This window comes from Emydura macquarii, unplaced genomic scaffold (assembly GCF_026122565.2).
Source record: "Emydura macquarii macquarii isolate MOO-44397 ecotype Brisbane River unplaced genomic scaffold, CSIRO-AGI_Emac_v2 contig_3692, whole genome shotgun sequence".
In the NCBI taxonomy this organism is placed as follows: Eukaryota; Metazoa; Chordata; order Testudines; family Chelidae; genus Emydura; species Emydura macquarii.
The window spans coordinates 9,128,752-9,144,577 of NW_027133829.1; the positions used below are offsets into that span (position 1 = coordinate 9,128,752).

At 41.3% G+C, this 15,826-nt stretch overlaps 1 protein-coding gene across 2 annotated transcripts in view; it reads right to left on the reverse strand.

Moving 5' to 3' along the window:
• Positions 1 to 15,826, reverse strand: part of WBP1L (WW domain binding protein 1 like) — a 76,087-nt gene that overhangs the window by 9,599 nt on the left and 50,662 nt on the right. For both annotated transcript variants that reach the window (XM_067536961.1, XM_067536962.1), the window contains exon 2: positions 11,301 to 11,403. In XM_067536961.1, coding sequence (XP_067393062.1) covers positions 11,301 to 11,403 — 103 coding nt within the window. The remainder of the gene's footprint in view (positions 1 to 11,300; positions 11,404 to 15,826) is intronic.

A 15,826-nucleotide genomic window follows, 5' to 3' on the forward strand; every position in this document is an offset into this window, starting at 1 on the left:
TTCTCACACAATACATATTGTCACTAAAACCCATTTCCAATGCTGTAATTATACATTATAACAACATTATTTTCTCCAAGCATAAAGTTGTATTAATAATTGAAAAAAGTATGACAATCAAGAGGCCCACTCCTGAAAAAAAGCAGCATATTAGTTTTTAGAAGGTTGGGGAGGGAAAGGATGAAAGACTTAGGAATTTCATTCCAAACCCAAGACAGAAAGCAGTGCACCCACACCACTAACCTTGAATAATTTCACTGTACTCAGTTCAAACAAACAAATACAATCTACTGTGCCTCCAAGCTCTTAGAACGGCAACTTGTCTTAACACAGTGAGATACACAAATCAACCAAATTCCTGATCTGTTTTGGCCAAGCAAACTGAAGTGCTGGCTCTCTCCTTCCATTACGCAATCAATTTTCCTAAGGGAGAGAACTCTATCTTGTGCTCAAAAGTGTTAATGTTTTATAAGTACTCCATCTCCCAAGATCTGTAGGTAAGTCAAATGTAATGCTCCCGTGCAGTTTTTCTAGCTAGTCCACTCTGCCTGGCTTATTTACTGTAAGGGTTGGAGAAAAGAATGTGAACTTTTGTGCAACCAGAGCAACAAGGAATGCCTGACGCACTCGCCCTTCCATCCTGATGTCAGAATTTTGGCATCTCTCTCTTCTCCAGCCAGTCCCATTCCAAAGAGTCCCTTATCCAGAGTACTGAGGACTGCCCCACTCCAATCTCCACCATCAGCACCTTTCTGGCTGAAGATGAACAGACAGTTCTCCTCTTGAAAGATATGCTATCCACTCACTCAAGCTCTGGCTAGACTAGGAAGTGAGAAGCCAGTCACTAAAATCAGGTCTTTCACATAGCATCATTATGGAGCCAGCACCAAAGCACACTCAGATTTCATTTACTCACCTTTCTGTATTTAACCTCAAGAAGAAAGGAAAAAAGGAAAGGAGGCAAGAGATGTGGAGAAAGTCATCCAGACTTTCTGGTCATCAAAAAACAGCTGTGAATTACACCCATCCTTTCCCAACTACTGCAGGCTTGTTAAAATAAACACAAAAGCAGATTACGTTAGTACATTTTTTCAGTTAATTTCCCCAATAATTATTCATGTACTGGTAAACTGTGCATGTTCAGTTAAGATGTGCTGGAGAGATGCCACTGTTAAAGCAATTGCAGCTGTGACAGCAGAATTCTTCTATTGGGAATAACTGTCCCCACCCACATCTTCGTACACCAGATACAAAAAATATTTCTGTATCAGTCTGGTTTCAAAGGGTCCCAAAGTGCTTTACAAGATAAACTGATACACAAGCTTGCATGGAGGACTCAAGCAAAGCACAGTCACCTCTGCGGTGAAGTGTGGCAACTGTATAAGGCACAGCAATACCACACAACAGTTCAGGACAGCAAATTAATGCTGGATTCCACTGAAACTACAGGTGGACTTTTATGTAGGCAGAACATAATTAATTGGATTGTTGTCTGGCCAAGACACCAGGCATAATACACCCTATTTGTATGGAAAAATTCATGGGATTCTTCATGACTACAAGTGGTCGGGATTTCTGCTATATTCTTCATGTGAATTTCGAGAACCAGAGCCAGCAAACACCATGTAGAGGGACTGGTTCACTGACCACCAACACTTCTTGCATTTTATATGTATTCATAGGTAGTTCCGCCCCTTGCCCCAATTACTGACTCAGCCCAAGACAGAATAGCATGTTAGATGAGAGGATCACAGTGCAAGATGTTAAAGTTGCAGGCCATAAAAGTCTTAAAACATAGCAAAAACATTTATTGCAATCATTTATTTGAAGTGAAGATATGACTATAAGGCTAAGTGCAAAAGTGTCCATTACTGATACATTGAAAATATCATGCACAGACTAGGATGTTAGTTCTTTCTGGAGGTGGAGTTCCAAAGTCACCTACTCAAGACTGGCCAAACAGCAATTAACAGGAAATCCACAGAGATGAAAAATGGTGAGGGGACGATCTACTGGTGGTGATCCAGAGCCGGCAAAGCATGGCTGAGCATAGTCGCAGAAGCTGCACTCCTAATCTGGAGTAACATTCATAGATTCCAAGGCCAGAAGGACCACGGTGATCATATAGTCTGACCTTCTGTATAACACAGGCCACAGAATAATCCCCAAAATAATTCCTAGAGCAGATATTTTAGAACAACATCCAATCCTGTAAGCATGGCCTACATTTTGTTTCCTACCCTTGGAACAACAACATGAAAGAAAATGTGTTTTCCATTTTGCACAGGACAAAAACATATTTCTGTAGGGAATAAATAAAGGGCTTGCAGAAAGCAGGCAGAAAGTCTACCTCATACCAACAGTGGGGGAGATATTCAAAGGCAAAACAGAAGTTTGGCACCCAACTCCCACTGCAAGTCAATACGAGCAGGGCACCTAACTGCTCTCCGTGCCTTTGAAAATCTTTCCCTGACGTGTTTTAACAACTTTCTACCTCCCGTGTGGAAGATACTTGCTGGCTTCATTTTGGGCTGAGCAAAATGATCATTCCAGGGAAGGTGATAAAAAAGCAGGCAGGCATCAGGCTACCCTGAGATGGAAAGTGCCTTCTTTGTAAGAATGACCAATCGCTTCTTGGCCTATTAGTTGATGGCATCCAGATCTTTCACGCAGACAGAAGTGACATATTGGTTCATGTTCTTGGTTAAAAAGATGTACAGGGGAATTATCAAAGTAATGGAAGTTTCTGAACGTTTCTCAGTTCACTAAAAAGTCAAAAGTAGAAGCTATCCCCATCTCAAAAAAGATCTACTTCTGAGACACATTTATATCAACAACAAGTTCTACGGAGGACATGGCAATAGGCTGATAGTGATGCAATCAGAAAGTGTTTATTGCATCAGAGGAACAGCCAGGGAGTTAAGCTTTCCCACAAAAGCTCTGTGGCACATAGCATCAAAAGCTTTTATGAAAAGATATTTAAACAATGACACCAGCTCCATGCACAGCATCAAACCCACACTGTCCCAGTAACAACAGTATGAATGCTGAGCTTAAGGCAGCCAGAACAGGAGCTATCTTGTACTAGGATTTTCTTTGGTGGAAGGTCTGTTCCCAGTACAGTCAAACCCTTTTCTACGATATATCTGTCTTTGGAGATATAAATCAGGGATGAGATGGTAAACCCTCTCATCCTGGGAAATAGTAACCACGTCAAACTACTGCTCACTGAGAACACTTCCTACTAGTAACAGAAGCATGCCAGTTCAGGCACAAAAGGTACATTTCTGAGTCATCATTCCCTGTACAATATTCTGGACCAATGGCTCTGGAGTTGCCCAGACTTAAAAAAGCCTAGCCTATAACATTTCACCAAGAGGGAGGAGGAGGTAGTTTTCTGTGTGACAACAGGAGGCATAAATACCACGTCAACCAATGGCAACATTCCAAGCAAAGATCTCATTGAGGGAAGCTCCTTTTATCCAGTGCAAAATGGAAAACATGTTTTCTTTCATGTTCATGCTGGAAGGGTAGGAACAGAATAATCTGCCCTAGAGATCACAGTATACTTGGGTAAATGCCACTGCTCTGTTGGCAAGAAACTCACTAAAGCCAAGCCAAAATACACTGCGAAGTACTTCTCTGTCTGACAAGCACATTGGGTAATGGTCCTGACATGACAATATCTGATCCAACCAGGAGGGGGAGTAGGACAGTTTCACTGACTGACAGATGTCTTTCCTCTAAGATGCTTGAATAAAAGCTAGTTGAAGGGTCAACATTTTTTCACCCAAGAATGGGAGACCACTTTAATCAATGTTGCAATCTTGCTGCAATGGAGTTTTGCAGGATCTCTCTTCCTGATGCTATCTCTGATCTCAAAGGCCATGTCAATACCCGGCCGTTTCAGAGAAGAGGCTGCTCCAAATCAGTGCTGTCCCTTAAGAAGCTTTTATTTGATTATGAGGCTACTGACTATAGAAGTTATCAGACAATGGTAGAAGCTGCTAAATGTAGTAAATATTTGTAGAGCGGGAATGGTTAGAGAAGGCCCAGAGGAAACATCTCTAAAAACTCCAATCCTTGTTCATTTGCCCTCAGAACTGCTGACTTGAACATGTGATGATGGAATTTAACTGCAGCTCATTCTTAGCTCCTGGATGGTGGTGCATACACACGATGCAACTACTCTATAAAACCTGAGGAGACATAATATATGGTTCTGAACATCCTTGCTTGAAGCTCTCCCATCTTTCAACTAGAGTCAATGTAAGGCAGCAAATGCTTGCTCTGTCCTCAGGAAAGACTACCTAGAGATAAATAACTTCTTTGTGCTCCAGATTAAACAACAACGCTAGGGGTTCAGTGAGGACCAGCCTAGGACAATTTGTCTCTGATGTTAGTAGAATACAAATGGAAAGTTAACTAATGGCCTCAAAAGAATCCAAGGTGAACATCAAGTTTCAGAACATGTCCAGATCATTGGAGAACCAGCTGCACAACTATATTTTCACCAGCAAACCAAAGTGGTGAGAGGTGAAGAAGAAGGTCGGAGGTAAAATGATCACTGAGGATGTGTCTAGACTGCAATTAAAAACCAGCAGCTGGCCCACGCCAGCTGACTCAGGCTAGCCGGACTTGAGCTAAGGGGATGTTTAGTTACAATGTAGACATTCAGGCTCGGGATGGAGTCCGGGCTCTAGGACCCTGTGAGGTGGGAGGGTCCCAGAGCTTGGGCTGCAGCGCAAGCCTGAACATCTACACTGCAACTAAACATCCCCTTAACCTGAGCCCCTTAGCCTGAGTCAGCTGGAATGGGCCAGCTACGGGTGTCTAACTACAATGTAGACACACCCTAGGAAGGATTACTAAGGAGCTGTCCTGCCTTTCCTTGATGTTTAAGACATAAAAGAGACTGTAATAGCCCAGACCAGGCAAGACTGTTGCTGCTCCTATACAAAAAAGCAATCAGTAAAGAGGGCCAAGGCCTCTGTACTGTATCTTTCCTCCTTTAACCTTCTATCTGTGACTCTTACACCTAGCTACATTAAACAGCCTAAGATGATTTTGCCAAATATTTATCTTCTGAAATTGGCTATAAATGGTAAGAAAATTTCTGAAACATTTTTTTCAGTGACAATTTTTTTTGCTTAACTTCTCCTTCTCTATGTTAGTCTAGGTTACTAAATGGCAGCAGTGGATTGAAACACCAGCTGATACTGAAGCAGCAGAGCTTATAGAAGGTAGAGACTAGGAGAACCAAACCAGGTCAGAAGCTGAAAGAAAGGTAAAGTGTAGGACAAACCTCTGTAGGAAAACTGACACAGTTATGCTGAAGGACAGCTGGTGGGGAAAACAAAGAGGATAGATCGGGACATTATTTTGCTGTTAAGGGAATGGGAGACTAAAACTCTTGGAAATGAATTTCAGTTACAAATCCTCCCTGGAATATGGACATGTTGCAACAGTTGTGAAAGTTTTAGAAACTAACAGGGTCTCTACAAAAATATCCTGGCTAAGGATTTGGGAAAAAAGTTTTTTCAAGGTACCATGGAATGCATGCAAAGGATAAGTGAGAACATGGTTCAAAACAGCAATAATATAAACTGTGCTGTCTGCGAATGGAGAATGTTTTTCATTTATAATTCTTCTCCAAGTGCCTGCAAATTAAAGATGACTTTTTCTTTCAGAATTGAGGTGATCGATATCACTGCTAAGGGATAAAATCAGCAGAGGCAAGTGAAAGGGAAAATTTAGAATGTAGATCTAGAAATAAAACTAACTGCAAGAATTCTTACTCACCGAGCACCTATTTATATAAAAAGTTACACAGAATAAAACTGACAGTAAAACTCTATAGCTACTCAGTTAAGCACTCAAAAACCACAAAATGCCGAAATTAAGATTGTACACGCAACCTAACTCCACTAATTGTGCACATGTTAGGATACATTCTTGACACAATGACAGATTATTCTTCCAATGTATAGTATTTTCCTACAGTCTTACATTTTTTTTTAACACCCTTTAGGGACTGTTTGTCCCAGAACCTCACCCACCCACTCCTGTAATAGGCCCCTAACCTCTGGCTGAGTTACTGAACTCCTCAAATCTTGATTTAAAGACAAATTACAAAGATTCCACCATTTCCTCTAGTTCAAACACCCATGCCCCAGACTGCACAGGAAAGTGAAAATGCCTCAGGGTCTCTGCCAATCTGACCTGGGGGAAATTCCTTCTTGATCAAAAATATGATAGATCTCAAGCATGTGGGTGAGACCCACAAGCCAGACAGCTGAGAAAGAATTCTCTGTAGTAACTCAGACCCTCCCATCTAGTGTCCCATCTCTGGCTATTGGACACATTTGCTAATAGTCACGGATCGGCCATATCCCATCATAGACAGCCTCCATAAACAAACTCAGTTTTGAAACAAGTTAGATTTTTTTGCCCCTACTACTCCACTTGGAAGGCTGTTCCAGAACTTCACTCCTCTGATTGTTAGAAACCTTTGTTTAATTGAAGCCTAAACTTGTTGATGACCAGTTTATATCCATTTGTTCTTGTGCCAACATTGGCTCTTAACTTAAATAACTCCTCTCCCTCCCTGGTATTTATGCCTCTGACGTATTTATACAGAACAATCAGATCTCCTTCATCCTTTCTTTTGTCAGGCTAAACAAGCCAAGCTCCTTAAGTGTTCTCTTGAAAGGCAGGCTCCCCATTCCTCACATCATCCTAGTGGCCTTCTCTGCACCTCTTCCACTTTGAATTCATCTTTCTTAAACGTGAGAGACCAGAACTGCACACAGTATTCAGATGAGGTCTCACCAGTGCCTTGTACAATGGTAATAACACATCCCCTATCTCTACTGGCAATATCTTGCCTGATGCATATTAGGATTGCATTAGTCTTATTCATGGCCACATGACATTGGTGGCTCATAGTCACCATACGATCAACCAATACACCCAGATATTTCCCCTCTGTCATTTCCAACTAAGTCCCCAGCTTACAGCAAAAATTCTTGTTTTTATTCCCTAAATGTGTTACTTTGCACTATTAAATGTCATCCCATTTCTATTACTCCAGTTTTCAAGGTTATACAAATTTTATGATTTTCTGGTCCTCTGTATTGGCAATACCTTCCAACTTTGTGTCATCTGCAAATATCATTAGCACACTCCCACTTTTTGTGCCAAGATCATTAATGAAAATGTTAAATAAGATTGGTCCCAAGACCAATATAGTGTTTGATTTCATTGACTCAATGACCAATAGCTATTGAGGATGGTCTTGTGGTAAAAAGACAAGAAGAGGTGTCAGGAGACGTGGATTTGGTTCCCAATGCTGCTATAAATTTCTCTTTTACTTTGGGCAGGTCACAACTTTTGAGCCTCAACTTTCTCATCTGTAAAATGGAGGTAACTACCTCATGTGTATCCTTTACCTCCTTTCTCCATGCTCGAAGATGACAACCAGTTTGGCTTCAAAAACGTCACCTTTGGACAAAGGCCAAGCTCAGAAATTTCCAGCAAATTATGAGCAAATGAAAACGGGATTAGAATGGAAATTGTTAACAACCTATTTATAGTGGTTACTGCACTCTTCCTATTTACCACTTTGACAGTGCCTCCCATCTGTGGCTTCCAAAAGCACTTTAAAAACATTCATTAAGGCAACTCAACCCCTCTGCGATGTTGGTGTTCTCTCCATTTCAAATCCTCATCTAAAAGAAAGGAAGGCGCTATTCAAAGTGACATTCTCCATTTCATTTTCTCCTATCAGCTTTCAATCCTGATTGCAGCTTGTGCTTAGCAACAGATAATTCATACTGTATAGCTATATTTTTTGGCACCAACTCGTTCAAATTTTGTTTTAATAAGAGGTGGGTGGGGAATCTGGACCAAGCTGCTATCTAATTTTAAACACCAGCTTGTCCACCTGCTTGATATATCATGTTTTTTATTTCCTCCACTCCACCTCTTAACAAAATAATACCATGATTTTGCTTCCTATTCCTTCCCCCTCCCCCCCCCCCACACACACACCATCATCTCCTGTAATTGGTTCATAATACTGCATATCTCTCAGTTATTTCTAGGATTTTTCAGACCCTCTGATTTCTAAACCAAGCCTCTCTCCAACTCTTGAAAAGGGAAAGAGAACCTGTTTACAGGAACCTTTCCCATTGCCCCCAAGACGGGATCATATAACAGGAGGCACGTCCGGCCAGGAACTAAGGTTCTTTTCATTCCAAACAACATCCTCTCCTACCACCCCCTTCCCCAAGGCACTATGGTCAATAACTCAAGGATTTGTCTCAGCAAGACTGGCAAAAAGGCATGGAACTAGTTTTCAAATGCATAAGGGTGCTGGGGTCCTGAAAAGGTCAATATGAGTTGCAAGTTCTCTACAGCTATTTCAGTATATGAACTGCACTGGTTAACATCCAAAGCTTTACCAAAATTTGCAATGAGCATAAAGCAAGCAACCACAACTTAAGAGGTCAATTTAACCATTCATTAGTCAAAATTATTACTGCGAGTCCCCACACCTGCTGTGTAAAGAGCAAAGCTATTGCCATGCACATTATGGCTGCTGCTTTCCATATGAGAGTGACAAGCTTACACAGAGCTGGAACGCTTGTCTCTTTCAAACAGCAGAATTTGGTCCAATAAAAGATATTACCTCACCCACCTTGTCTTTCTAACATCCTGGGACCAACACTGGGCATCACTTCCACCGCTTTTCCACATGGTCATTTCAACTGCCCATAACAATAATGAATCATTTACATTTATATAGCACCCTTCATCTTGAAGGATCTCAGGACCCTGCATGTTCTGTGATTTCTGTGGCAATGGGTGAAGTCTGCAAATGTGGAGCTGGGCTCCAAAATCAGAACTTTCATTTAAAAAAAAAAAAAAGTTTCTAGTTCTCACGGATGCAAAGAAACCCTTGAAAATATCTGCCTGGGTCTGCACACAGCCTGAAAAAACAGCTCTGAGGCAGGAGCTGCCCCATTGAGATAAATTGGGCAAGGACTCAAATCTAAAAAAGCCAGTTTGAATCCCTATATTGTTAGTTATTCTCCTGATGAACACTTTAGCGGATCTATCCAGTTAATGAGTTTACGCATCCCATAATCTCCAATTGCCTTCCTTACTTTCCCCAGCCAAACATTTGGTTCCCAGCTACCACAATCTCCAGTTTTCCCCTGACTGCTTTTATGATGCAGCTAGGCCAGAGGCCCTCAAACTCCAGCCTCGGCTCCCCGCATCCTATGCCTGGCCGCATCCCAGTCCCCAATGCCGTGCTCCTGGCCGGCCCCAGTTCTGTTCGCTGCTCTGCGGTCCCATTCCCGGCCCTGCCCCCCATGGCTGAAGTTCCAGCCCCCACCCCAGCTACAGCTCAGGCACCAACTTCTGGCCCCGCTCCTGGTTGCAGCTACTGGGGGGGCAGACCAGGTAAGTGAGGCATGACCACAAAAGTTTGGGGACCACTGAGCTAGGCATTGTCAATGCAAAGAACTGTAGCATACTGACAATGTCAGGACAGTATAAAATAAACTGAGTTGAATACTAAAAAAATTATGTAGGGGCTACTGTGCTGATTGCATTGTTCATTTTCACTTCAATAAATCTCTATTTTAAAGTGTATAGGAAGCTGCCTCATGATTTCCACATTTCCTCCAAAGAGCAGCTGTATTCAAGGGCCTTGTTGCAAAATTTAGGTCCAGCAAATTTCCAAAGGACGAAGCATCACGGCCGTTGCACCTGGAGAGATCCTGATGTTCGTGTTAGTACATTTTACGTAAGTATCTCACAGTGGCAAATTGAGCCTGCCAGTATCAGAGGGATTAAGCAGTATGTAGAAGTTACATAAAAGCAACAAGATAACAGGGTGTGCTGATAAACCGTAACAGCACATTATAGATGGGTGATCAGTTCACAATAGTTCCAAGGTGCTTGTGCTCAGGCTCCCCCTTCTACCCACCCCCTTAGCATTATAGAAATATCCAGAATATCACCACCCCAATTCTGGGGTTGTATAAGATGGAGGAATTGTACTTACTTCCTGTCCTTTGAGCCTCCCTTCACTTTTGATAAGAATCCTGCTAACCGGAATCAGCCTCTCTCTCTGTTTGGTGCCCTCCAGCAATGGGCTAGTTTACACACGGACCTTACATTGGCATAGCGATGTCTCTCAGGGGTGTGAAAAATCCACACCTCAGAGATATAGCTATGCTATCCTGACCTCCCATATAGACAGCACTAGGTCAATGCGATAATTCTATTTATCTAGCCACTGCCTCTTGGCTGGGTGGATTACGTATGCTGATGGTAGAACCCTTTCTGTTAGCATAGGTAGTGTCTACACTGAAGTGCTACAGCAGAGTTGCGCCGTTGTAGCGGTTTAAGTGTAAACATACTCTATATCTGACATCTCCGGTCCTTGTGAATCGCAGATATACTTGCAACGTTAAGGAATCCTGTCCTCTGAATCACTTCAAAGATGAAATATTGGTGATCTCAGTTCCTTCCAGGCTTGAGGTAAGAAACTGAGCTAGCAGGGAGTGTAGACAATGGTGTACATTAAAATCAGGGCCCCACATACCTACTCTACATCCATGGAACCTGCCCAGAATCCATTCCTCACCAGAGGAACTGTGCTCCAAATCTGAACTTACTTTTTTTTAAAAAAAAGATGAAATTTCTAGTCCTGGTGCTTAAGAAAACCTTATAAACAAAGTGAATCAAATATAAACCAACCCAGTGTGGCACTTCTGTGTGCAGACAGCCTAAAATAATGAAAGATAAAATAACCTGAATTAATTCTTCTGCTGAGTTTGTGGAACTGTACCATGGAGTTGCCCCAGCAGGCAATTAAAAACAAAAAACAAAAAACAAAAACTTAAGAGAGCATCTAGCTTTTAGTGAGAACTCTAAAAAAGTAAATACATCATTTTTATTCCAACAAGAACCAGCTTGGCTGTGCTTGTCTTTGAAACAACTGCCTGAGCCAAATGGGAAAAGTTTTTTTGTTGCAAACTCCAAGTGCTCAGTCATGGCTGTTGGTAGGAAGTACCATTGCCATTACACCCAAAGATGCCATAACCAGGTCCTAGTTGCCCCTACCACACTAGCCCAGCCCAAAGCAGGGATCCAGCTGTACTGCTGTGGTACAACTGGATGGCAACACACAAAAGGAATTTCAGAAGGGAACCCAGAAGAGGGATAAAGGCTCACTGTCATGCAAATTACGAAGGGAGTCTATAAAAAAAGGAAGGACTTACACCAGAGTTCATAGTAGTAGTTGCAACACTGGGACTGTCCACAACAGTGCCCTGTTTCACATATATAACTTTGATTGTTGATACCCATGCAGGTTTCCTTGTCCTAAAATTAAAAAGAGAGACACGTAAATTACTGACATTACATTTTTAAAATAGAACGATATAACACCTTCTACACAAGGCTCTCAAAGCATTTAAAAACATGAATCAGATTTCTCAAGACACTAGTGAGGCACATGAGTATTAATTCTAAATTACACAAACACACACAGAGAGCGTAAGTACTGTCCAAGTCTTGCACAGCTGAGACGAGAACCCAGGTCTACCAACTCTATAGTCCTATGCTTTAACTACTAGACCACGCTGCCTTTTATTACACACCCTCCTGTACCTTTTTAAGGCATCATGTTTTGTGCTCTGGACATTTTGTAAATAGGAGAGAGATTTTGTTTCACATTTTACATTACTTTGTTATATTACTGAGGCTGTGTGCGACGCAGCGGAAATGCTTTATAAACAGAGAATGCTGTAATCTGAGTGAGTACTTGGGTTTATTTAAATTCAAGTGGCAATTACTGTATATTCTTGTAAAATTCTGCTCTGAAATGATTCTCTCATAATTAGCAGCGTGGTTTATATAAAATCAGATTTCCAGTAAAGCTTCTTCCTGGAAGCTTCAGCATTCTAGGAGTGGAGCCAAGTCAGCTGTACTTTATCACTTTGCAGTGCTCTGGACAACTAAGAGATGGAAAAGTAGTATAGTATAAAATCACCTACTCCCAATCCGGCTCCTGTACACTAAGCAGGGCAGGATTGTTCCACAAGATACCATGTGTTTTCTAGTGTTTTGTCCAGTCATGTTTTCAACATCTAAAAGCATGGGGATGGGCAGAGGGGAAGACACAAACTATGAAACGAAAGTAGATCCATTTTTACAGGCTGTGGGGAATCTGAACTCCAGAGTTACAGATGCCGACGTAACATGGAAATTAAAGTAAAAGAACAGTTGAAGGCCTTCTTTAAAAATAAAAAACCCTAAAACAGATATATATTGAAACTGTGAAACTTGCAGTAAGGCCTGAAATTTTCATTTAAAAAACACCCTTTAAGCTAAACTAGGCAAAGTAGGCTTGGAGAGGTCTGTACTGAAGGAACTATAGCAATGTTTAAATATCACTTTAGAATAAAAATAAATGGTCTTCAAAATAATCTTAGAGCAAATCAAACCAATAATTCCTGTGTACCTTTTTTTTTTTTAAACCCTAATTTTAAAAGTAATACTTTGCACTTCCTTTTTCACCTGGGAATCCCAACAACTCTTTCCAAAACTACACCACCTCCATATAGTGGATAACAGGTGTAATGCGGCACTAATTTTCAGAAATGTGCATGCAGACACTAATTACAGGCACAAAATACACAAGCCCAACTTTATGTCTGAGCCTATGTATATGGGTCAATTCACTCACCAACAAAATGCAGTCGAACAAGGCACAGAATGCAGCAGTATTCTAACAGGGCATAACACCACCAAACACGTTTAAATGAAGAAGTAAAAAAAGGAAATTGTCAAGGTTGGCAAAAAAAACCCAAAACCCAACAGTGAATTGTCACTATGTCAACAGCAAAGATCAACAGAAAGTAAAAGAGATTTGTTTATGTTAGTACAAATAGAACTACAGGTTTAAGTGATGTGCTTTCAAATAAGCATCATAAAAGGTAAAAAACACCTGTTATATTCTTGGTATTTATCAAGGCTAACAGGTTCACTGGAACCCCAGTATATTTTATATTCCTTCATTTTAGGAGATTTTTTTTTTTAAAAACCAAGTGATATTTCACTTTCTTTGAACATAGCACTTGGACCAATTATAGTTCATGTAAATGAAACCCCATACACAATTTTTCTTAAAGACAACTCATTCTATTTTTGGATTCAAGGAACATGTGAGAATCAGTATGAAAACATTCCTACCCTACCCACCAACCCAATCAATCAGAGTCAGCACGATCCACAAAAGCCACACTTCTGGCTTCAACTCCTCAAGTGCCTGCATCTAAGTAGCACCGTGGTTTCTAAAAGAAGAAAAGCCTCCTACATCCTCTTACACAGCAGGAAGAGCCCTGTTCCATTTCTTCCATAAGAAGAGTTCCCAGAAGCCATGTGGACTGTAAAGGGGTGTTTGAGCATGTGCTGAAATTCATAGTCCAACAGAGTACAGCTTCATGAAAACTCAGAACAGCATGCTATTTTCCCCTCAAACTGGGACATCAGAATTGAGGAAGAGGTTATAAAAAGACATCAGCAGCCCTCCTGCTTAATAGACAGAAAGAGGGAAGGCTGCCTTTCCAGCTAGCTCTCTAGTGACAGCGTAACTTTCTGCCAGACAGACCTCCCAAACAGCTTGGCTGCAAAAGATTGCTTTTTCCATTCACAATCCCACTCCTAGACTTGCTTTGAAATCAATTTAGTTCAGTCAGAAAGTACTAATACATTTAAACAGTGCTACAATGTTCTTTATTGGAATGGCTTTTTTTTTTAAATGCTGGATGCAAGACTGAAGATGTGCCATGCCCTGATACGCTGAAAAGGTCTTTTCCACCTGTAATTTCTAAGATGACAGTCAAACGTGTAAGTCACTCTACTGAGCTATCATGGCATTTTACATTTCGTTTTGGAACATAAGAACTATCATACTGGGTCAGACCAATGTTCCATGTAGCCCAGTATCCTGTCTTTGGACAGTGACCAATGCCAGGTGCTTCAGAGGGAATGACTAGAACAGGTAATCATCAAGCGATCCATCCCGTCAGCCATTCCTGGACTCTGGCAAACAGTAATCCCTACCTAGCCTGGCTAATAGCCAATGATGGACCTATCTTCCTTGAACTCATCTAAACATTTTTGGAACCCTATTCTAGTCTTGGTCTTCACAACATCCTCTGGCAAGGAGTTCCACAGGTTGACTGTGCGCTGTGTGAAGAAAGACTTGCTTTTGTTTTAAACCTGCTGCCTATTAATTTCATTTGGTGACCCCTAGTATTTGTGTTATGAAAAGGAGTAAACAACACTAATTTATTTTCTCCATGCCAGTCATGATTTTATAGACCTCTATCATATCCCTCCTTAGTCATCTCTTTTATAAGCTGAAAACTCCCAGTCTTATTAATCTCTCCTCATATGGAAACTTTTCCTGCCCCTAATCATTTTAGTTGCCCTTTTCTTTACTTTTTGCAATTCCAATATATCTTTTTTGAGATGGGGCAACCAGATCAGCATGCAATATTCAAGATGTTGGCGTACCATGGATTTATAAAGAGGCAATACAATATTGTCTGTCTTATCATCCATCCCTTTCCTAATGATTCCCAACATTGTTAGCTTTTTTGACTACCGCTGCAGATTGAGTGGATGTTTTCAGAGAACTCTCCACAATGACTCCAAGTTCTCTTTCGTGAGTGGTAACAGCTAATTTAGACCCCATCATTTTGTATGTATAGTTGGGATTATGTTTTCCAATGTGCATTACTTTGCATTTATCAACAATGAATTTCATTTGCCATATTGTTGCCCAGTCACCCAGTGTTGTGAGATCCCTTTGTAACTCTTCCCAGTCTACTTTGGACTTGACTATCTTGAGCGGTTTTGTATCATCTGCAAATTTTGCCACCTCACTGTTTACCCTTTCTCCAGATCACGTATTAATTTTCTTTAACTACAGCATCCATCTCCCAAAGTGCAATTATGAACAAAAAAAATAACTCTATATAGCACATCTCACAAGGTCTCTGCTCTTTATGTACCCCAAGTCATATTTGTCCTCTTCACTTACTAACGGTTTTTTCCTCCTGTTAGCTATGCAGAGTCAATGCTATTGGAGAACGAGATAGATTCTTTTCTGGCTCATATATCAAGAGAATTGAGACTCAAGGTCTAACGGCAAAATCTGTAATATTGTTGATCATGCACGAGGTAGAAAAGGCAAAACTTGATTTTCAGATCAGAAATTTGGGTGTTCAGCTGTGAAACTCAAGATCAACATGGTGTATGTCAACTGAGCAAATACGATTTAGATTCAGAGAGACCCCTGAACTGGAATGCCGCACTGACATTTTAAGAGACACTTTGTTCCAGATGCCTAGTTGACAGTCAGTATCAAGCAGAGTACCCCAGGGGTCAGTCCTGGGGCCAGTTTTGTACAAAAGGATGGGGGAGGGGGGGTTTGCACCCTCAACAAATTTGCGGATGACACTAAGATGGGGTGGAGTGGTAGATAGGCTGGAGAATAGGGATAGGATACAGAATGACTTAGACAAATTGGAGGATTGGGCCAAAAACAATCTGATGAGGTTCAACCAGGACAAGTGTAGAGTCTTGCACTTAGGAGGGAAGAATCCCAAACACTGCTACAGACCGGGGACCAACCGGCTAAGCAGTAGGTCTGCAGAAAAGGACCGGGGGGTTACAGTAGATAAGAAGCTGGATACGAGTCAGCAGTGGGTCCTTGTTGCCAAGAAGGCTAATG